This window comes from Vanessa atalanta, chromosome 17, assembly GCF_905147765.1.
Source record: "Vanessa atalanta chromosome 17, ilVanAtal1.2, whole genome shotgun sequence".
NCBI classification, from domain to species: Eukaryota; Metazoa; Arthropoda; class Insecta; order Lepidoptera; family Nymphalidae; genus Vanessa; species Vanessa atalanta.
Window position 1 is genome coordinate 2,466,616 of NC_061887.1, and position 23,120 is coordinate 2,489,735.

At 35.8% G+C, this 23,120-nt stretch overlaps 2 protein-coding genes and 1 long non-coding RNA gene across 4 annotated transcripts in view; 2 read left to right on the top strand and 1 right to left on the bottom strand.

Annotated features, from left to right (window-relative positions):
• LOC125070362 (zinc finger SWIM domain-containing protein 4-like) overlaps window positions 1–16,738 on the top strand; it is a 62,884-nt gene extending 46,146 nt beyond the window's left edge. Inside the window, exons 2-23 of the mRNA XM_047680200.1 lie at window positions 2,914–3,007; window positions 5,511–5,638; window positions 5,878–6,089; window positions 6,230–6,310; window positions 6,392–6,679; window positions 6,868–6,995; window positions 7,078–7,155; window positions 7,985–8,074; window positions 8,387–8,556; window positions 8,835–8,944; window positions 9,267–9,474; window positions 9,719–9,869; window positions 10,700–10,841; window positions 11,179–11,402; window positions 11,492–11,616; window positions 12,084–12,262; window positions 12,431–12,546; window positions 12,867–13,017; window positions 13,210–13,431; window positions 13,570–13,692; window positions 13,981–14,167; window positions 14,380–16,738. Coding sequence (XP_047536156.1) covers window positions 2,914–3,007; window positions 5,511–5,638; window positions 5,878–6,089; window positions 6,230–6,310; window positions 6,392–6,679; window positions 6,868–6,995; window positions 7,078–7,155; window positions 7,985–8,074; window positions 8,387–8,556; window positions 8,835–8,944; window positions 9,267–9,474; window positions 9,719–9,869; window positions 10,700–10,841; window positions 11,179–11,402; window positions 11,492–11,616; window positions 12,084–12,262; window positions 12,431–12,546; window positions 12,867–13,017; window positions 13,210–13,431; window positions 13,570–13,692; window positions 13,981–14,167; window positions 14,380–14,510 — 3,338 coding nt within the window. The 3' untranslated portion in view covers window positions 14,511–16,738. The remainder of the gene's footprint in view (window positions 1–2,913; window positions 3,008–5,510; window positions 5,639–5,877; window positions 6,090–6,229; window positions 6,311–6,391; window positions 6,680–6,867; window positions 6,996–7,077; window positions 7,156–7,984; window positions 8,075–8,386; window positions 8,557–8,834; window positions 8,945–9,266; window positions 9,475–9,718; window positions 9,870–10,699; window positions 10,842–11,178; window positions 11,403–11,491; window positions 11,617–12,083; window positions 12,263–12,430; window positions 12,547–12,866; window positions 13,018–13,209; window positions 13,432–13,569; window positions 13,693–13,980; window positions 14,168–14,379) is intronic.
• A 494-nt stretch (window positions 16,739–17,232) lies between these two features.
• LOC125070435 (serpin B4-like) lies at window positions 17,233–21,707 on the top strand. 2 transcript variants are annotated; one of them, XM_047680311.1, is made up of 8 exons: window positions 17,233–17,375; window positions 17,548–17,640; window positions 18,146–18,298; window positions 18,381–18,470; window positions 18,696–18,788; window positions 19,753–19,953; window positions 20,967–21,057; window positions 21,555–21,707. In XM_047680311.1, the coding sequence occupies exons 1-8, from the start codon at window positions 17,364–17,366 to the stop codon at window positions 21,692–21,694; spliced, it is 873 nt and encodes a 290-aa protein (XP_047536267.1). In that variant the 5' UTR covers window positions 17,233–17,363; the 3' UTR covers window positions 21,695–21,707. The 2 variants fall into 2 exon arrangements, with proteins under 2 accessions (XP_047536267.1, XP_047536268.1); XM_047680312.1 differs by lacking the exon at window positions 19,753–19,953.
• Window positions 21,708–21,710: 3 nt separating this feature from the next.
• On the bottom strand, window positions 21,711–22,811 carry LOC125070436. Its single transcript, XR_007119881.1, has 3 exons — window positions 22,775–22,811; window positions 22,496–22,588; window positions 21,711–21,871 (listed from the first exon to the last, which is right to left on the bottom strand). It is a non-coding gene; the product is annotated as an uncharacterized LOC125070436 (long non-coding RNA).
• Between the last annotated feature and the right edge of the window lie 309 nt (window positions 22,812–23,120).

A 23,120-nucleotide genomic window follows, 5' to 3' on the forward strand; every position in this document is an offset into this window, starting at 1 on the left:
TGGTTTCCATATACTTATACACAAATAAAAATGGAGTTAATGTATTTCCAAAAGCAGTTTTTTTATTATTATTATTATTTCATTTCCTCCAACGGGTAACATCAAATACCCAACATAGAATGATTAAAAAATTGGTACGTGCTTTGCATAGTATAACTGAGCGTAAAGTATATTTCGTTGAGGTCCACTATACAATGATTTTAATTAGATCATTCTCTACTGGCGTAGGGGTTCGTGCAAGCCTTTCTGGATACGTTATTTCCATATAATCATCAGTTATTCTACAGCTCAACAGCAATGTTGTTGTGTTCCTATTTAAAGGGTAGGTCAACTGGAATGACCCGATACGTACATTTGGAACTCATTCCATTGGCAGCTCATTAAACATCTTGTCAATGTCTATGGACGAATAGGACCACTTATCATCAGAAGGACCAATTGCGTGTCTGCATTAAGACGAATATTTTAAAAAAAATGTTTAATCAACCAATCAAAATTCAATGCGCATATAGTCAGAAATGTTCCCTTATACTTACAGTATGTGACTTCATCGAATTTGTTACGTTGAGACTCGAGCTACATTTAGTATTGGGGAAAAGGACTCGGCAATCCTATTTTGAATTTCGAATTCGCGCTAAATTCAAATTAGCGGTCGTAGGAATGGAATTGGAAGAAGTTAGAAGCAAGTTTGTTGCTTTTAGCTTGTGACTTAAATATATCTGTGACTATTAATTACCTTTGATAGAAATGTAATTGAAGACAAACTAATAAATATATGAGCGGGAAGCCGTTGGAGCAGCGCAAGACCAGCCGTAGTGAAAATCCTTTAGTCTTTGTCCAGCAATGGATGTCTTCCGGCTGATATTAACATTTTTATAAATTGTTTTCTTAAATATTTTTTTTAATTTTACTTACATTAATGAAATTGTTAATGTTTTATGTCTGGTGGATTTTGTACATTTGTATACGTTATGGTTTTCGATTTTATAATATATATTAAAAGACGTTTAATTAAATATACATTAATGTAATCAAAACCTAAGTTATAATAGCATAGCTGTAATTGCAATTTCTAATCGAAGAATTATCAAACGAAACGCGACTCGTTCCCTTCTATATGAACGATCATTTGATACACCTCTAAAAATATAAGCCAATTTGATCTTTATGCTCAAGGACTAAAGGAAGAAAGTAGCATGTATTATAGTTGTATGATCAGCTGCGTCGAACGTGTCCGCACCGATAACGAATCGCAATAAAATCGCAGAAACAGCTGTACTAACGCCGCCATGTTTTATTCGTTTTTTTTCTCACCAAAAAACCAAGCTTAGTTCTCTTTCTCGAGTGCCAGTGTTTCCGTCTCCATCGCCAAACTGAATAGCACTTAAATTCTGACATGATTTCCGATATTTAACTTTATTCAGCCGAAATAACGATTTCACAAAGCATAGAGGTTAAGTCAGTCGTGATGCAATTCTCTACAAGTTTTAAATTCGGAACAATGAAATTGCGGTTGAATTGGATTTTCATTTTAGTAATTGATAAATCGATTTAAAACTGCGAAATAATAAACGCTATGGACTATTTAACGATTCTAAAACAAATTAAATATGTATTTATATGCGTATCAAATTGCTTCGTATTTAATGTGTTTTAATTCAACGTGCATTTAAATTATAACGCTAAATGTTTTTTTCTTATTATTATCTTTTGACAAAAAACAGTTACTTTAATTACTGAGCGAATATTATTTTACTAACATAATAAAAGCGAGTTCTTGTGTTTGACTATTTATTACTCAACTACGCATTAACGACTTAACTGATCCTAATAAAATTACACGCATAAATCTCAAATCTTTACTGGAATATTATGGTATAAGATACTTTTGTATTAATATGATTACTATTTAATTTACGCCGATCAGTGTTGGCTAATTATAGATACATATATAATGTAAATAATAGACTTAATACCCACTTTATATTTTTAATAATTGCATTATATTTAATATATTATGTACCAAACATTTTCATTCCAAGTATAGAACTCAATAACAGGATACGAGCTTGATTGGCGCTCGTAATTTTTAGTATACATCGTTAACTCTAAATTGTCGACGGCCATTTTGAAAACTACATATACAATTTTAACGACTTATTTACAAAATATTGCTTTTTAAAATAGGAAATTGGCTTTTGTTCAAAATTGTTGTTATAATATGGATGTTTTGGATGAGTTCTTAATAATAAGGTACTTACTATATTATTAAATGAGTCTGATAGTATTGTATTTAAATTCAGTTCGTTTTTTTATTTAGGGTGAAGATTTATAGCAGTTTAAGAAACACATGTTTATTTTATATATGCGTTAACAAAACGTTTTCTAATTTCTTTAATGATTTCAATGTCTTTGTAATGACTTGAGTTTGATTTATTTACCTGTGGTTCCTACTTGATTCGTATTGCGTAGTACGCAGTACCTACGCATTGCGGATTGCGGACCCCCAAAACACTTGATTAGCGAAACAATGTCAAAAGTCTCCCATTTATTTTACGCAACTGTTATAATCGTTTTTAACGGTTGACATTCGATTCGAGCTATTTTTTTTTCACATCGGCCTTGTGAACTTTTTTTTAACTTACAATAGTGAAACTTCGACCTCTATTTAATGTTTTTTTTTACCTGATTGTATTTTTTTTTAAAGTAAAACAATCGTCAAGATCTTTTTTTTCAAGAACGCTTAGATGTCTAAGGTTAAAATAAATACCAAATACTTGGGTTTAAGGTCCTTTGGAGCTGTCAGAAATTCAAACCTTTAAGTCTAATGGCAATTTATGTCGCATTCCTCATCCTTATGATAAATGCCTTCACAAAAATCAAATAATTAACTATATCATTGAATTGTTTCAGGGTTTCACCTTAGTGGCGTGGTTCGGGCTCCAGCCGCAGTGCCTCCCTGTTCCGAACCTGAAAGGTTGTTCAGAGTCACAGTTTCCTTCGACAGGTATGTATACACTTAAATAAGACGATCAGATTAAATTTCTCTATTGTATGGTAGTGTATGGTATATTAAAATATTCGTCTAACATTATTGAAGAAATTAAATCGCTTGTAGTAATCTTGAACCTGTGCTAGTTTTTTGACCAATAAGCAAGATTATAAGCAAGTATGTAATCTATATTGAATAAAGATTTTTGACTTTGACTTTGATCTTACTTACTTCATGTTGATAAAAAAATCCTAGACGTAAATTTTTTAATCTGTATCGATATTAGAAATTTTTATTAGTGCATGAACAACGAAAACTCCTTTCAGTATTTTTATGAGCAAAAACCATGTATCCATTTCCCAATAAATGACTATAAATAAAACTTCTACATCATTCTTCTTACCTACAATCATTATAAAAAAAAATGTAAAGTATCCTCCTCATTGTATCAAATTTCATTTTCTTAACCTTAATTTTATTCTTAAGAAAGTTGAATGTCAAAAATAATCGACCCTAAAATCACACTTTCTCTCGTTCAAATATCGCATTGAAATTTAAAACCTTGTCACTGTCAGTGGATAAAGTATAAAAGGTCGTCCCTGAACTGCCTTTTGTTAAAAATGTCTCCGAACAATTTGTCATTTATTTAACTACAATATTGAATATCTGTTTCTGAAGAACTAGCTTTTCAGACATAATTTTGGTTTAGTATAAAAAGTTATATTGTTAAGTCGAATAGGGAGATGATTTTGGACATTGTATTTAACGGTTTTATTTTTTTAATATTGTTCCAAATATAAATTTTCAGTTGACAATACTTCATACTTAATAACTCCAGCGGTTCTATGTATAGTAAAGATGATATCAAACACATTCATTCAAAAAAACGTTCACTCCAGTAACCATTCATTTCTATGCCGAACGCGAATGTACATTGTTGAATCGGTTTAGTAATGAAATAATTCGTCACGTTTGTTTCATTTTTAGTTTATCGCTATCGGATTATTTTAGACTTGTCATTCTGAATGAAAGACCGAAATGAATGATGCAAAATGAACGATAAACAAACCGTCAGATTCGACGTTTACATAGTGATTGATAAATTATTTTATAGAATTTATCAACGTAAATATTCTATGTGTTACGTGATCTATCTTGATTTTTACTTACTAGTTTCTATCCGCAGTTTTGTCGTCGTAGGGAAATTGATCGTAGCAGGTGATTATAGAAAAGGGTATCCTTTTCTATAAAGATCGATTGTGTAGTTAAGACGAAAGCGTAACAAACGAATAAGAATGAATTTCGAATTTATAATATAAATTAAGGTGTAGATGTAAATGACTGACGATAGTATGAGTACATTTTGAAAACGGAGCGGCGTATCGTCGTGACGTCAGCTGAGGCCGTGACGGCTGTCAGTACCATGAACATCGCTATCGAATTATTTATTTTTTTGTATTATATTAATTTATGGAACTTTTTCACCAAAATAAGTAGGTAATCGAATTCAATTATTTTCTTCGTGGCTTATTTTTTTCGTTTTCATTTACATAAAATTGTCTGCTTAAAACCGGACTGCTACTGATTTGTACACTTCATGTAACTTTTTGAAACAGCCATGAGAGAAGAGATCCCTATCTTGGTTCTGTACTAATGGCTTTTGTAATTGATAATACCGAATAGTATCGCTTTGATAGAAACTCACATTTGACATGAGCACGCTTGCTCATGTCAAATTTTAAACATACGAGAGGGATAGAGATAGTTAGGCTTTATAAACACCAACCACTCATCACTTATTCTACCGCCAAACAGCAAAATGCTGTATTCTGGAATGAGTAATTCAGGAACAAGGGACCTTTAGTTGACGGGGCATTGAAGTAGCTTATACATCGCGCACAGACCGTTTTGTAGGACTACGGTAACTACATACCATCTGGTAGACCACTGGCTGTTAATACGAATTGAAAAATGGGAAATTTCTTTGACATAAAATTAGTCTAATTAAGAGGTGGTGACATTATGCAATGCAAATTACCTATTATGTAATATTTATGCAAGTTTAACATTAATTTTCGTTTGGATCAATTAATTTCAAGTTTCAAAAGTGTATATTTAGTTCAATGTTTAAGGAAAATAAAATGAATAAGTTTTTTTTTTTTTTATTTGAGGGTAATAATTTTTAATTAAAAAGACATAACATTGAATTTAATAAAAACCCAAGTTAATTACCAACTAGCAGGTTATTAAGTAAAAACAAAAAATATTTCAACATATTACTAAAGATTAAGATATAATATATTTTATATTTTTATGTTTATATGTGTTATATTGTGACATTACTTGACTGGACATAAATCATACAACGTTAAAGTTTCTTGAAATTGACTCTTAATGGATAAATGAATAATTAAATTACTTTTGTGCGCATTTTTTGGTTGAAAATATATTAAGATCGGTCAGACAAATTAGAAATAGAGAGTTATTGCTAATAATTACAATGAATTATTCTTTCCAGATGCAAAATAACAGGTGTAACATGCAGCTGCGAGGCGAGAGACATCTTCTGGTGCCAGCATGTGGTCGCGCTGGCGCTTTACCGCATCCGAAACGCAGATTCTGTGCGATTACGCGTGCCAATATCAGGTAACATACATGAATTGGCTCAAAAAGTACTTTATAAATATATGTCATTACTTTCAAGAAGAATATATTTAGAAAAAAAAAATACATTCTAACGCTACTCATGCGTCAGCAGCAAAAAAGTGTCTAGATTTGTTTTACACGTGACTTGCACACTGACCTGCTTTTAATAAGAATAATCACTTTAACAAAAATGAAAGGTTTCAAAAATATTTTTCCTTAATCGCAATATTTCATTCCAGAAACCCTCCTTCAAATGGACCGACAGCAGCTCCAGAAGTTCGTGCAGTATTTAATAGCAGAACATCACACGGAGGTGCTGCCGACGGCGCAGCGCTTAGCCGACGAGGTGTTGCAGGCGAGGTCCGCTATCAACAGGATCTGTGGGGCGCCCGACCCCACAGCCGGACCTCCGCCAGACGCGCATCACGCTTGGCACTTGGATGAGCAGCAGGTTCACAATCTTTATACTAACATCCCGTAGCCAATTAAGTTTTTTTTTTTAATTTTATGATTTAAATGATCTCTTTCTTTCTTTTGCCTTTCTCAAATATTTTATAACTATTGTATAACATGTGACGCTTTCGTTTTCAGGTCTGCGAACAAGTCCGAGCGTATTTATTACAGGGAACTTATTATAATGCCAATAAGCAATTAAATTCATTATTTTCTAAGGTAAATATAATTGAACACTTATTAGAAGAACAGTCGTAACTATTATTTATGATATTAAACACATATTTACTTGTTTTTCAGGTGCGAGAAATGTTACGGGCGCAAGATTCAAACGGTCCAAGAATGTTAATGTTAATGACTGAACAGTTCCTATCAGATCCCAGGTTGCTCTTATGGAGGAATCAGAACACTCCGATGACTGAGAAATGCCGGCAATTGTGGGAGCAATTAGGTGCTTTATGGGTCAGCATAGTTCTAGATCCTGGTAGCAATAAACATCACAGGATGCAGTGGAGACACCTGCTGGAGAAATGGTCGGCTGTTGAAGTTTGTCCGACCGAAGATCCGGATTATAGATCGTTTCCATTGGTAAGATAAGGTTTTTTTGATAACTTTAGTAATTAATAAGGAACTATTAAATAAAAACATTTTTATATATAAAAACATTTTTCTAACATTTATTTTAATTTTAAATAAGTGCCTAACTACATATATCTACTATATTATAAGCAAAAAAAAATTAACTAATGTAACAAATATTCTTCCCTCTTTTTCAGTACGCGAGAGAGCGAGAAAGAAGCGAGAGGGACCGAGACAGAGATCACCGAGATAGGGACCGAGAACGACATAGGGATAGAGAAGAGAGGGACAGAGAAAGACTGCGGGAGAGAGAGGAGAGAGATAGGTAAAGTAAAACGTGTGTACCAACCTAGGAATTTCGTTTGATAAGTTGGTATCAGAGTTTAATTTACACTTTCTTATTATAGAGAAAGACATAGAGAGAGACAGAGAAGAGAAATGCATTCCCATTCAGAGAGTTCTGATGAAGAATCTAGGCCTAATAAGTGAGTTAAATATTATTTTTATATACAATTGTTTTTTTTTAACCGTATTTAAGGATCTATTATATTTTCTCTACCATTTTATCGTAACTTAACAATAGTGTTCGTGAGTGGACACGCAAATGTAGGTTGAAAATTCAGGAATAAATTTATTTTAATACAGACCCGCATAACTGTATGCTATGAAAGGCCTATAAAACCAGTCTAAAAACCCGTAGCCGACAACGCGTACGCTGTAAAAAATTGTTATTTTGCCTTGTACCGTTCCTAGTATATATCGATTTGCAATTTTTTTTTTTATGATGTTGGTAGGCGGACGAGCAAATGGGCCACCTGATGGTAAGTGGTCACCACCGCCCATAGACAATGGCGTTGTAAGAAATATTAACCATTCCTTACATCACCAATGCGCCACCAACCTTGGGAACTAAGATGTTACGTCCCATGTGCCTGTAGTTACACTGGCTCACTCACCCTTCAAACCGGAACACAACAATACTGAGTACTGCTGTTTGGCGGTAGAATATCTGAGTGGGTGGTACCTACCCATACGCCTTGCACAATACCCTACCACTAAGTAAAAGCAAAAGCTATTTCTCTCATAATGTAAATTCTGTAACCATATGATGATCATAATATCGTTTTGACCGATTACGGCGGCCAATTTCAAAGGAGACCAGCCGGCCAACTTCACAGGACGTATTGTAGTGATCAGGTGTGTCAAACACAGGTGGACTTTCATAAACCGATTTGACCAAAATTATAGAACCATATAACTATTTTTACTTTTGTAACAAATAATGTTCGAGTAATATCCTATCACTATTTCCAGCTATGAACGCGAGTACAGAAGAGCGAGTAAAAGACTTAGGCTTCACAATCAGAGGCCGGCACAGCTGACGCCGAGAACAGTGTTCCATAAGTGAGTTTTATCGAAAGAGCTTATATTTTATGGTGGGGGCAGAATAATGTAATGCGTCATGTGACCTGTAAAAAGAGGAAAAAGAGAGTGAGAAAACCAAGCGCACAGACGCCTAGTCTGTGGAGATTAAATAATAATAGTTTTTATTGATTTAAGGGGGGGGTTCTCTAGTTTTGAAACCGAATTTAATTTCGAATTAAGGACACTTTTAAATAACTCCATAATATGTTTCGTTCTTTTGAAATTGTTATAACTATTTTATGCGATTCTAAAAGTGTGAGTAATGAATATTCTAATTTGTCATATTTATAGAGCCCTGGACGCGGTGGACATTTCATGGGAAAATGAGCATCTTAAAAATATTTTAAGCTCAGATGAATTCTGTGATCCTGAAAAACCTGATAAAGCTGGTGCTTCCACAGGCTCTACCTCACTACAGCCCTACCCTAAGTTTAATGAATTAGGACAACCCTTATGGCACGGTGAGTTCTAAATACACTTTCAGTTCAGTCTCGAAAAGCTCATTTAGACAAATGTCATTTATTTGTAATATATATGAAATAATGAATTTAAAAAAATACAAACAAAATTGTATTAATGACAAAACTGTAAAAATTTCTTATTAATTCGAGCTTGCAATTTCTTTGAATGTAATACAATGCTAAGATTCAATCGTCATGCCATATCCATATAAATAAAAAGCACGTCCGACAAACCATTCCCTGAGCACGCACGCTAAAGCTATGTTGGCACCCGGCAGAGCACCTGCCCGTGGTGGGCGCGCGCATCGAGGCGCTGCGCGCGCACGGCCGCGCTCCCGCCGCGCTGCGCCTCGCCGTCGCCGCCGCGCGCGCCATGCGCCACCGCCAGGTCTGCATTGCCCTTGTACTTGCCCCCTATTGCAAACCTACTGTTTAACGCGTACCTTTGCCCCGCTTACGATCATGTATATGCGTTCTCGAGTCCAGAGCTCGAGTTGTCATCTCGTGCTTGGCGGTGAAGGAAAACTCCACCGAAACTACCAACTTGCAATTCAACAGTGTTTTTTAATTACCCCAAATCTCCTATCAGAGAGAATATTTATTAATTTACTATTTATATTGTAATGCTATTTATATTCTAATAATATCGTTTTGAATCGATTTTCTCAAAGTAATAGTGAGTACTAAATGATATATGTATGCCATGCCAGGAGGTGGCCCAGCAACGTTGGCAGGAGGCGGGCGGCGGGGAGGCGTCGAGCAGCAGCGGCGCGGGCGGCGCGTGCGCCAGCGACTCGTGCGCCGGCCAGTGCGACCGCGCCAAGCTGTCGCTCGTGTGCGCGCACATGGACGCCGGCGCGTGTCTGGCCGCCGCCAGCACGTGCGCGCTGTCGCACTCGCAGCGGTGCATCGGCAGAGGTGATGCTTGACGACAATTAGCTCTTACTCGATACCTCTATTATAACTGATTTAAGTTTTTCATGTTACGTTCGTAACTAAACAATGAAAGAAAGAAAAATTCTGAAATGAAACGCATTAGAACAAACACATCACAATTTACCGTTAAAAACGGTGATTGTACCTACTACTACTAGTGCATATCCAGTGTTATCATTATGACGCGCTATCGATGAATAAAAATAAACTATTATTTTGTTAACAGACAGTAGATGCTGGACGGGTTGGACGTTGGAGGCAATCTGGTGCGTGTACGAGTGTCTGGCCGACGCGTGCCTGGCGCCGGACGACCAGCGCGCCTCGCCCAGACTGCACACGTACATCGACGAGGAGCCCAACACCGGTCTGCCGCCCAGGTGATAATCTACTCACATTATCTTTGGTATATTGACAGCATACAACGGCGTGCCGTCTTTTGCTCTTTCAAAATTATAACCTACTTCAGAGCGGCAAAGTTAGGCGTCACAAATAGTATTTTTTTCATGTGACGTCAAATGAAATGGTTACAAGTAATGAAATTATACATTCACTATATAAATTAAATATAATAATAAATTAAGTTATAATCGAATATCTAAATAGGTGCATGTCGGTCGCAATAGGTCTGATTATACTATAGGCTTATAGGCTGTATATATTACAAACATTGTTTGGTCTAATAAGACATTTTTATATACATATATACATCTTAAAATGTATTCGTTCGTATCGATTTTTATCTTCCATCGAATATTAGATATGAGTTACGACTGAGTTTCTTGCTGGTTTTGAGAGAGTGTGGACTCTATCTTATGAACCGGTGTTAGCCTAACATTTAATACAACTCTGTAAAATGAAGATTTAAGTAAAGTATATTTGGTTTGGAATTCATTTGTTTGATTTGTTACCGTATTTGGGTCACTCTACGTGTTAATGTGTAGCGAAATGTAATAAACGGAATTGATTGAATAATGTCCAGTGTAACCGACCTTGTCGAACTTGTTATACTAGTATTGTTTAATATTTACTTAATAATATTGTTTGATGTTAATGCTATTAAATTTTTTAAAGATTATGTAATATTTGAATCAAACTAACTTGTAAAATCCTTTTTATGATTCTGTAGTTGTTTTCAAAATATATATGTATTCACACCCAGTGTATCGTGATAATTTTCCGTAATTATTAATTATATTTTTATATACAGATATCAGCACGTGCCAGTGGCCGGTAGTAAGAATCCCGAGGAAACATACCTCGCCCTTGCTCTGGAAGCCGCTCTACTTGGCCTGGGCATGCAGAGAATGTTACCCAGCGGCCTCTATGCGCAAGAGAGGTATTGTAAGCAGGTATGTTTTAGATTCTCTCATTTTGAATACAGTCATCGTTTTTAATATTATGTAATCAAAATTACATACTAGTTGAATACAATATAATTCTTAATAAATATCAGTATGTATATATTTTTTAAATTGTTATGAGTTAAATAAAGGGTCGTCATTATCGATTCAACAACAACAATTTAATATAACTCTGTTTTAATGCGAAAAGATCTGTGCCTTTCTTTCTGGATTTAAAATATGTAATATAATGAATATAAAAGAATGACCGCCGAATACAGTGTCGGATCTACTCGGTAGAATACTGCCGCATTGCTCACATGTAATTAATGTTTCGCGGCGGCAGGAGGAGCGGCTGATCAGCCAGCTGCAGCGCGTGGAGGGCGAGGCGGCGGGCGGCGTGTGCGCGCGCGTGTCCCGCGCGCTGCTGGCGGGCGGGCCGGCCTCGTGCCTCGGCACCAAGCTGCACCCGCGGTCCGCGCCCGCGCACACCTTCGCGCGCTTCCTGTTCCTGGCGCTGCTGCCCGCCGACCCCGATCTGGCCTACCGCGTGGGCCTCCGGGCGATGAGGTAGGTCTCCTCGCATACCGGGGGTGATACTCTTTGGACGGTCTTGTCTGGTTATGTTGAATGTGAAATGATGAGAGTGTGCGTCGCAGACTGCCGATGGTGGAGGAGGCGTACGCGCTGGACGGCGGCGGCGCGGCGGCGGGCGGCGCGGGCGCGTGGCACACGCTGCAGCACGCCGAGCAGCAGCAGGCCGCGCTCGCCAGCGCGCTGCTCGGTCAGACTACTTACATTCCTTCACTCACTCGCTCGCTTCGTATCCTGTAGGCTAGGCGGGCTGATAGCCGTAAAAGTCCCAATGCTAGGCCAGCTCCCTTTTAAGGAAAAGGTTTGGAGCACACCGCTCCATTGCGAGTTGGTGGATACACACGTGGCAGAATTTCATTAAAATTAGACACATGCAGGTTTCCACACTGTGTTACTTCACCGCCGAGCACGAGACGAATAATAAACACAAATAGAGTACATTAAAAATCAGTGGATTCACAATTCGCCCAGCGATGTAAAGAGTCGCAGGTTTGATCCTGAGCCGTTGGGCTACTTTCGTTTCTACTCCTAACTCCTAAATAGGATATGACTAAAAAACCGACATATATTTCATAATACCTTGATATCTGTTTATCGAGCACAATAAGCCGTATAGTACCGCATGGCATGTATCAACAATATCGTTTGTCGCTGCAGGCGCGGCGCGCGGCACGCCGGCACGGCTGCGCGCGGCGCTGGCGGCGGCGCAGCGGCACGTGCGCTCGGCGGCGCAGCTGTTCCGCCTGGCGCAGGACGCGCTGCGCCACGCCGCGCCGCCCGACGCGCCGCACCACCACCGCGACCTGCTGGCCGCCGCCTTCGAGCTCGGCCTGCAGGTACCGCTCGCCGCCCGGCAGACCTCGACGCGAGACCCTGTCGTGTCCTCCTTAAATCGCTCCCAATATGTACTTTGCACGACTTTAAATTTACCGCCAAATAAAGCTTCCCTTTTTTATCTTCAGAGGATTATGGACAAGTATTCAATTCATTCCTTCAATGATCAGGTCCTCCGTATGACTCTCTCGGCTGTGAACTGGCGAAGGCGCGAGATGGTGCGATGGCTGGTGACGTGCGCCACGGAGTTGGGGCTCGACGCACTGCTCTCCATCATGCAGAACTGGTGAGTTAATGCTTCAAATTGTATCTTTTACAATGTGGTCAAGATTATTAGCTGTGTAGTTTTAGGCACAAATAAGTAGAATTACGCAGTGAGTTTGTAATGTCAGCTAAAATATATTTTTATAAACAAATCCACCCATTGCACAATGCAAGCACTGCACTTAGCACTTAGCACTTACATCTATGCTACACGTATATTGGCTGTGAATTTACAAAAGGATTCAAAGTCAAAGTCAAAATAGCAATCCAGATGCTGCTATAACAAAACAATTTAAAGGAAGTGGTCATTTATTGTGTGTATAATTATCGAAATCATCGCAGGTACGAGCTGTTCACTCCGACGGAGGCGACGGGCCCCGTGGCCGCGGCCGCCATGTCGCACGCGACGGCCCTCAGGCTCGGGCTCAGCTTCGAGCAGCAGGAGAAGCTCAGCGCGTGCGCGCGCACTCTAGCCTTACAATGCGCCGCCAAGGTAACTTTAGCTCTAACTCACTTCAATCTTCTTATGCTCCCTCTACGAATATTAAAAAGTAAATTTAAGATGAAACCTTGCCCTGAATAAAATGAATATCAATTATTTATTTTTTAATTCGTAAATAAATAAAATCTTACTAAAAAATGAATATCAAAGAAGCCTAGTACATAGCGCGTTAACATTCGCCAGGACCCCCCCGGGTGCGCGCTGAGCGCGCTGTCGGTGTGCGAGGGCTCGGCGGGCGCGTTCGAGGCGGCGTGCGCGGCGGTGGGCGGCGCGGCGGCGCGCGGCGCGCTGGCCTCCAGCCAGCTGTTCGCCGTGGCGCGCTACATGGAGCAGCGCGGCCAGCCCGCGCGCGCCATGCGCCTCGCCACGCTCGCCATGCGCAACCTGCACCTGCACTACAACCAGGCGAGTGCTCGACGATTTGTTGTGATCATTACTTAACTAAGCTCATTGAGTCGATAATGTAATCCAATAAATTGTAATTAAAGTACGATGTCGTTTAGATGAATAATAATTAATTTATTGTATTATTAAATATTACAGGACAGTCACCCCGCCATCGCGGACATCCATTGGGCGGTCGCACTCGCACACTCTCTGGGCCGCGCCGAGCTGCAGGCCATGCTACCTCTCCTCGTCAAGAATGTGCAGTGTGCGCCCGTACTGGTGAGCAAAACTCTATACTAATTTTATTTAGTACTTAGTAAATGTAAATATTATGGGGTCTTATAGTCCCTCAGTCTGTCAAAAGAGAGTCCGTAAAAAGAATAAAAATCTTTCTTGAAATACAATATTCAAAAAAATTGCAAACACCGCTGGTCGAATTTGACAAAGTAATGAATCACTTGTTCAACCGAGTCTGATTGTCAATAAATTCGAATCGCACCGAATTGGCGTATCAGGGCGCACCTCCCCGCACAAGCGAGCTATCTAACGCAATCGGCCTGTGCGCAGTCGGACGTGCTGCGGCGCTGCTGCGTGGCGGCGGCGGGCTGCTCGCGCGCGCGGCCCCCTCCCCCGCGCCCGCCCACGCCGCTCCGCCCGCTGCTCGAGGCCGCGCTGCGCGCCTACGCCTCCACCACGCACGCGCGCCTCGCGCACATCTCCCCGCGGCACTACGCAGACTTTGTTGACTTCCTTGGTGAGTGTTTGCCGCTTCACTTTTGACTTTATCATTCAATCTTCATAATACGCACACAACTCTAATACGCTATACGCGTCTATTAATATTGAGCAATTGAATTTTACTTTCTTAGTTCTATAATAAAAATAAAATCTGAATGGAACTTTATAAAATATATCAACGATTTATTTGATATCGATGAGTTGTATTATATTTATATATTTTTCCAGGTAAAGCTCGAGACACATTTGCGCTGGCGCACGATGGTCCACATCAATTCGCTGCTCTATTACAAGAAATAAAGTTAAAATATAAAGGCAAAAAGAAACTAATGTTCCTTGTCAAAGAGAGGTTCGGCTGAAAGTGTAGCAGATATTTATCTCTTGAAATTAACGTTGCAGTAAGTGAGAAATACTTTCTAACTGTAATGACACTACGTACGTGGCCATACATTTGTTGACTTTGTTTAAAATTGAGTTTTATTTTATAAATTTCGTGCAATAGATGGCCACGTATTGTATATTTTTATAACTATATCCATTCGAATAAAAGACATTTATCGTATTCGTAAGATTTAATATATAATATGAATCACGGCTGAACGTCATTACCTCATCGAAGTTCGCGCTAGCGTTCATGTACTCAATTTGTACCAAACCAGTCTTTTCTAAAGTATTATTTTTATGTAACCTAGATTATAAAATACCTCTTAGATGTCGCATTAATGTAAGTAGTTAACATTGTAATGATCTCAATGATTCCATTGTGTATATAGTTATAGTGTGTAAATATAATCCGAGTTAAGTCTAGATAATTAGTTCGTTGGAAAATGTTAGATATATTTTAAATAGGCGATGAGTCTTACGAGCGCTGAAAATTGTAAATGATAATAATATCGAAAAGCATATTTGTAAACGTCTATCGTATAGCGCTCGTACGATGAAATATATAAATAAACGCCGTGAGTATAGCGTCCAATAGCAGTGGAATCAATAATGATTGAAATGACACCACACCAAAGAAATAATAATGTAAGCGTGGAATGAGCGATGCCATCTTTCTTTCAGTATTCTTGAGTATTCATATATATTAGGTGTTCGTTTTTTTTTAAAACATTAAGCTGTCCACTTCATATTTTTCTGTTATGCCGCCATCTTGGTTTTTGTTACGGCCATTTTGTTTAATTCTTTTTTTTGTATAGTGATGCTGCATTTTATTTGTATTATATTCTTTCCCTCTATATTATACACAATTTCTATGTTAGAGTAGATGTAAAGATTAAAAAAAAGAAGTGCATTTATAAAGGTAGAAATGTTTAATATTTAAAGATAGACGTGACATTGGATAGTGTTCAGAAATTAGGATCAATTGATTATGATAGTATATAAGCTACGAGGGACTTTTGTACTTTTTGTGGTGTGTACTAGGGTTGTGCAAAGTAGCTATTTTTGTTATTTTTTTGTTGCTAAAGTAAACTATCATTGTTTTTTAATTGAGCAAAACTTACCAATGCAATAAATGATTTTGCAAATTCTAAATTATTATTATTTTTTTATATATTTAAAATTTTATGACATCGAATATTAAGTGAGTTTTGCCAACCCTATAATGTGTCAAATCCGTTAAAGTTAAAAAATCAATAGAGCGAAAGATTTTCTCTAACATATATTTAATTTTTATTAAACTCTTGATGTAAATGATGTAAACAATCAAGCTTAAGCCCAGAACTTAACATTACGAAATTAAAAATAAGAGCATTTCCGTTATCCAACCTTTGAAAAGTAACTTTTTAATTGCTTCTGTATATTGTTTTTATTGCACTTACAATTCTGATATGTTTACATTATTTACAAAAAAGATTTAAACAGATAACTTAAATATATTTGAGATTCCTCGTAAAAAAATAAGGGGTAAATTGCTTTTAATAAAAATGCAGACTGAAGTTGTTTTACTAGTTTATGATCCTTTCTGTAATGTAATACAAAATAGAGAAATATTTTGTAAATTTTACTTACGATTGCAGCTTACAATATTAAACAAATATAACTTTAAAATTCGACGAGCAATAATTTAGTAGCCTTTAGCCGGTCTGTTTATGTTTGTATAAAATTAAAAATCTGCAAGGTATGTCATTTACAAAATCAAGCTATAAATACACAAATAAATTATGTTTAATTTCATTTGGAGAAGTAGACAACAAATAATTTTATATAATAAAATAATTTGCAATTATAATATTTTCAAATCTATGCTGAGTCAAAAAAATTTAATGTTGTATTTTATGCCAATTTAACTAGCGTGATTCTGTAATGTACATAAAAATTGTAACTCTCCTACATAACTTAATATAAGTAATAAGTGCTGACTTGCCAAATTGCAACTTCAAGCAAATAAATGTTGACCGCAAGTGCCTTCAGGCGAGTCCAAATTTTTTCCAGACCGGCTTTTCTTTGTGATTGTACATTACATTGTTTTTGATCTATTTGTACTGCATTTGTCGATTATTATCATTTGAAATTGTGTTTTACGTAAAACGTAGACACCCTTCAGTGTTGACTAAGAAGGTGATAATTTCAATAAAAATTATTAAAATCATCTTTTTGTTTCATTTATTGTATCTGTAGATATGTTTATATTTTAAATTAAAAAACACATTATGTGTGTTATTTAACGGACAATTATCTGCAGTAACTACAGCATACCTGTATACTGTTAACGCCTCGTTTAACAAAAGATTTCGTTAGAACTTCGTCTGTGTTATTCGAGTGTGAAGCATATATTGCATCAGAGATATCAGAGATTAATATATATATATATATATATATATATATACTAATCATAAGTCTTCACATTATGTAATATCAATAATCGTAAAATATCAAACCCATTGCAAAGCGGCAGAAACGGTTCATAATAAAAAAATATACCTTTATATTTTATATATAAATATAATATATTATGAGTTTTTTTTTTAATCAGGTTAATTTAATTGCAGCTAACCACGTACCTATTTTTAGTAAAAAAAAAACAATGGCATTAAAATGCAAAGTCAATGCCAAATGTCAATCAACATGTCATTCAAATGACAAACAAACGAAGTTTTACGAAGTTATCGAATAAAAAATTTTGTTACAACAATCAATAGCACAACAAAAATTTGTTACATTGTTAAAAATACATTTGTTTATGATTAAAACCATTGAAAAAACAAGTCATGTACCGTCAGGTAAAAAATTATAATTCCATTATTTATATATTAAATTATTTAATAAATCCAATTATTTATGTTTATGGCAGTGACATATTTAACATAAAGAGTATATTTAATATTTGTTGTACGACTGATTTAATTATTGAACCAAAACAAAACTAACATTACTCTAGTTGCCTGGTGACAGACTGGAAAGAGTTGGGTGTCTTCGACTCTTGGGAGTTACCTACTGTTGTCCAAGTTCAAAAATAAAAACCCTCAAACAAAGATATATGAACAGGTACTGTAGAATATATTAAACATACATAAATTTATATGTTATTAATATACCAAAAAATATTCAAATAAATACTAATAGTTGTTTCTCAGACATTTTTAATTGCTATAATTTTTATAGTTAATATAAGATTAACTGATGGTAACGCTTTGTGCTAGCCTGTCAGGGTAGGTACCACCAACTCATATTTTAGAATATATTTCTTTAACAATCTATATTAAAAAGTGACCTTAATTGCAACTATATATTTCATTTTGCTTGAGCACTTATACATGTTAACATTATGTACAAACAAGATTTAAATAGATATCTTAAATTTATTTAAAATCCCTCATAGAACTGCAGACTAACAGATGGACAGTTTATGACAGTTACTGTAATTCAATGCTGCCAAGCAAAAATATTTATGTAGAAAAATATATATCTACCAAGAATGTTAAAAATATATAATTTAACTTAATCAAAAAGTTTGTATTGTATTGTCTAAGATGAACTTAATGATTTGCAGATTGAAAAAGTCTTAAGAGACACAGGACAATGTAAAACGGAAAGTAAAATATTTTACAAAGATCGTAATAATTTAAATGAATTTAATGATGTGCAAGATGCTATTGAGATAGACAATAGGAACAGAGAAAATATTATGAAAGATATGTCATCGGTAAAGTATGTTTTTAATAACAATAATATAAATTGTAAAATGCTTTTTTTTTTTTATTAAAAATTCTTTTTTTTCTTTACAGATTTTAAATAATGTTAACTTTAAAGATTTCTCTATTCAAATATTGAAACCTGAAAATAAATATATTTTAACTAATATCAGTACTTATAAGGTGAGTTGGATAAGAACAACTATCTACATTTCGAACCAGTGGTAGCTTTACTTTAAATAGTTTGTTAAATGACGATTCAAAAGTGCTTGTAAGAGCCTACTTGTATAAAGTATATTTTGGTTTGATTTGATTTGATATAACTTGTGTTCATTTAATTAATAATTCATATTGTTTTTTTTGTTTTTAATAATCTCTATGTATTTCTATTTCTGTTTAACATTTCAGAATAAGTGGAACAGAATTGATAACTTAAGCGGTTCTATTATGAAAGTTTACAATTCCTTTAATTATACAGAAGATATCAAATATGAAGCTAGGGTAAGCATAATTATTTATAAATGCATGTTTAAATAAAGAGGTATCTCAAAGTAGGTCATAGAATACAAAATGTTTTGCCTTAACGGTCCCAATGGGATGATTATTTTTATGTTATTACTTTGATCCCATAACAAGTAACAAAGTCCTAATTCTATATAATTTGTTGCAATCTATTGATGTGAAAACAATTTTAATAGATATTAAAAATAAATTGATATTGGTGGGAGAACAAACTCCTTGTATATGTTACTGTAAAAGCTCGAACTAAGGTAAATCTTAAGATTTTCCAGTAAAACCTAAGATTTGCCGACATGACTTGGTAAATGTAAGTATTTATTATAAAGGGACGACTTTTACCATACCAATTCAGTACATGCTGGGTTTTACCAATGTGGACTGGTATAAGTTGGTTTACTTAGTAAATCTTAGGATTTACATTTAAGGCACGGTAAACATTGCAAAAAATCATCTTAGGTTTTACTGTATTCTTAAGATTTACCTTAGTTCGAGCTTTTACGAGCCGAGATGGGCCAGTGGTTAGAACGCGTGCATCTTAACCGATGATTTCGGGTTCAAACCCAGGCAGGCACCACTGAAATTTCATGTGCTTAATTTGTGTTTATAATTCAACTCGTGCTCGGCGGTGAAGGAAAACATCGTGAGGAAACCTGCATGTGTCTAATTTCAACGAAATTCTGCCACATGTGTATTCCGCCAACCCGCATTGGAGCAGCGTGGTGGAATATGCTCCAAACCTTCTCCTCAAAGGAGAGGAGGCCTTTATCCCAGCAGTGGGACATTTACGGGCTGCTAATGATGATGATAAAAAATGATGAGCTTTTACAGTAACATATACATAACCTTCGTTTTAAAATACAGAAAAATTATATCAGATATATACATATATACATATTTAAAAGACAATTTAAGTCCATACTAAAATGAAGTTTTTATTTATTTTTAGCTCTTAGAGTTACCAATGCCTGATGATTTTAAACTAGTAATAATAACACCTAACGAAGTAGATGTGCTATGCAATTTATTTAATAAATTAACAAGTCATGGTTTGACAGCGGCTATTGGCAGTATACAGCCACTTTTTACTTCTATCTGTGAACTGCAAGCACCACATATTAAGTTTTCTTCTACCTTTGATACATTACAGGTAAGTTTTGGGATGTCCTACTTGATATAGATCTATTTACGAACGTAGGCGTTAGTTTAAAGTGACGCAGATTTGATGATGTCTCAGCGTACGTAAGATTTGATGTGATAGTCATCTAAGAATCGAGACAGAAAAAAAAGTATACGAATTATGTTTCATAGATACTAATAATTTAATTTTAAATGGTGTGCCTTGTGCCTTTTGGAATGGTTATTGGCTTTCAAGTATGATCACGCCTAAATTTACCACTGATGGGCTAAGGCCTCCTCTCCCTTTGGGGAGAAGGTTTGAAGGATATTCCACCACGCTGCTCCAATGCGGGTTTTCGCTCGCGTTTTGGGTTCGATCTTCAGGTTTTTTGCATAAAAAGTAGTCTATATCCTTTCTTGGCTCTCAAGCTCCCTTCATACCAAATTCAGTTTAGTGGCTTGGACTAGAAAGAGCAACAGACAGACAGAGTTACTTTCGCATTTATAATATTAGCATAGATGTCAATTATACGGGGCCGTTGGGAGCCCCCAACGTACGTCAGCAAAAATTAATGAAAACTTAATGTTGTCTTAGATTTTCGCGATTATTACACATTGAAATAAAACTAGTTTTTAACGGATTTAATCGCGTATATTAATTATTTTAACATCCCGACGTTTCGAGCACTTTGCAGTGTTCGTGGTCACGGGCAGACTCCCGTGACCACGAACCCTGGTTAAACCACGATTAAATCCGTTAAAAACTAGTTTTATTTTAATGAAAACTTCCCAATATTTTTTTATTTCACAAATGACAAAAGTTAAAAAAAAGCAATTTCTTAAGTGCCCAATATTTTGGAAAAAGTGACAGATAATTATAATGAATGAGTATTTCATTTAATTTTATGCATTTTTTTTCTTCTGTGATATATCTATACCCTATCCTAAGAGATAACGCATGGCAAATGTTACGCTTCTGAATAGAACTGAAAAGCTTACCACAGGCGAGAATCTTTTAGTTAAACTTATCATAATTCTTTTCAGCACATCACTAACATTGACTACAATTTAGCGAAAGCAGAATATGGAAATGTGAAAATTGATGAAAAGGGAGTTTCAATCAAAGTCTGTACTTGTGAGTATAATAGTAATTAACGATTATAATGCCTGTGTGAGTTTTTATTTCGTTTTACCGATTTTCTATAGAGTTGAACATTATTATAAAATAATAATAAATAGTTTACAAAGTAATGATGTGTTATGCTCTATAAGGAGTAAGATTAATTTCAAAACATTACAACTGTTCATTGTCGTTTCTGAGGTTTTTCTTGTAAATTCTTTGCTAAACTACCAAGATAATCTTAATGAAATTCAGATATCTTTATCGAACATAGAAGCAATACACTTTCTTATCGATTGTCAAAATCAAAACTTTAGGCCTGAGAAGAAGGAGAGAGGATGTCATTTATGTCAAAAATGTGTGAATAAATCGGTTAAAATGATTGTATGTTACGGCCATTTTTAAACGTCATTTAACAAGATTAAAATTAAATTAAAATTTGAAAACGCTTTGGAATATAGATTTTGAATAATTTTAATATTAATAAAACTTATTCCGTTTCATATTTTCAGATATGTTTCCCTCTAATACTCGACCAAGAGAATGTTCGAAACTGGAATTTAACAATCTGAAAAACACATTCTTTTTCGGACTGATATTTAAAGACACGCCCATTTTTACCGGACAGTACGTTAATGTAACCAAGAGTTAAACAATAAAACACTATTAATAAATATGCCCTTTATTAACCGCGACATGGCTTCGTTTTTTTATGTGACCGTAATTTACCGTCATTGGTTTCGCGTTGTTCATGGTCATAATAGTTATCTATATTCTTGTCTGGGCGGTGATTTTCTTGGGAATGATGATGTGGTTGGCGACTATTTGCCTGTGGAAGATTACGATATTTTAAGGGAGTAAGCACCTCATACGGGCAGTGGTGCAGCTAGGTCGGCAAGGGCCCCGGTGCATAGGAAAAGAATCGGGCCCTCACCCCCTCTTTCCACCCCCTTTTTAACTTATATTGCCCTTCAAAATTATAGATAGAATAATAAAAAAAATCTTGTGATTAGGGTCGAGGTTTTCTATCCTTAGAAGCTGGCGAGTTGGCAGACCCGCTCTTCTCAGAGCTTAGGTCAGAGGGCCCCCTTAGCCCTGGGCCCTGGTGCACTGCACCACCTGGCCCTACGATAGCTACGCCACTGCATACGGGTCTTCGCTCGGAAGTTTAGCGAAATATATGAAATAAAAGTTACAAAAATTGCAGTAATGGCACTACAGTAGCTGAAAGGTTTAGCAGAAATTAACATTTATGCGTTATTCAATTGGGTTCCGTAAATAAAGATTAACCGAATAATTTGAAAATAGCGCCTCTTGAAGTCGGATGCCTCTCTTATTATCGGCGTGTTCCTTCAAATGTCGCCTTCTAGGTCCAGTTACTAGATTTATAACTCATCATTTGTTATAAATCTTGTAACTTTGGTACATCTTTATAGACAAATATACTTCTTACATGTTTTTCTCCATTATCGTCGTATAATTCATCATATCCCAAAATTATAGGAGGAAGTACTATTAGGCCGGCTTGGCGGTGGTCGGACATGATCTGATAAGAAAAAAAGTAATGTATTTTTTATAAAAACACGATTTTTAAAGGTACGGTATGATTGACTAATATACAGAACTCCTCTATATAAACCAAATGTTCCATTTCCTAACCAGAACCACTAAATAAACGAGTTAAATAAAATATATTAACCAATATCTTAATACAGTTACAAAAATTACTTACAAAAATAACATCAACTTGCAGCACTAGAAAAATCAACAATAACATTGTTAAATAAAACGAACGTAAAAGTTGATTGTATAATGCTATAAAATTATTTGCTTTTATTTTCTTATTCGTTTCAATAAACCTAAAGGGTTTATCGTACATGGTGTTTTTTATTTCAATGCATAATTCATTTGATGTGAAAGAAAAACTATCAGTTGTGGCAGAATGTGACAAATATCAGGAAAAGTTTTGAGAACTTATGATTGAAATTTAATTGTCATCACTGAAATCTTTCTCTAGGATAAAAAAAACAAGCAAGCATGATGTTAAACATCACTACATATATACGTCGTCCGTATGT

Excerpts from the sequence above, each read along its gene's own strand:
- LOC125070435 (XM_047680311.1), top strand. Across the intron at positions 18,299-18,380 it reads TTATGAAAGATATGTCATCG|ATTTTAAATAATGTTAACTT; the intron begins GTAAAGTATGTT and ends TTTTCTTTACAG. Across the intron at positions 18,471-18,695 it reads CTAATATCAGTACTTATAAG|AATAAGTGGAACAGAATTGA; the intron begins GTGAGTTGGATA and ends TTAACATTTCAG.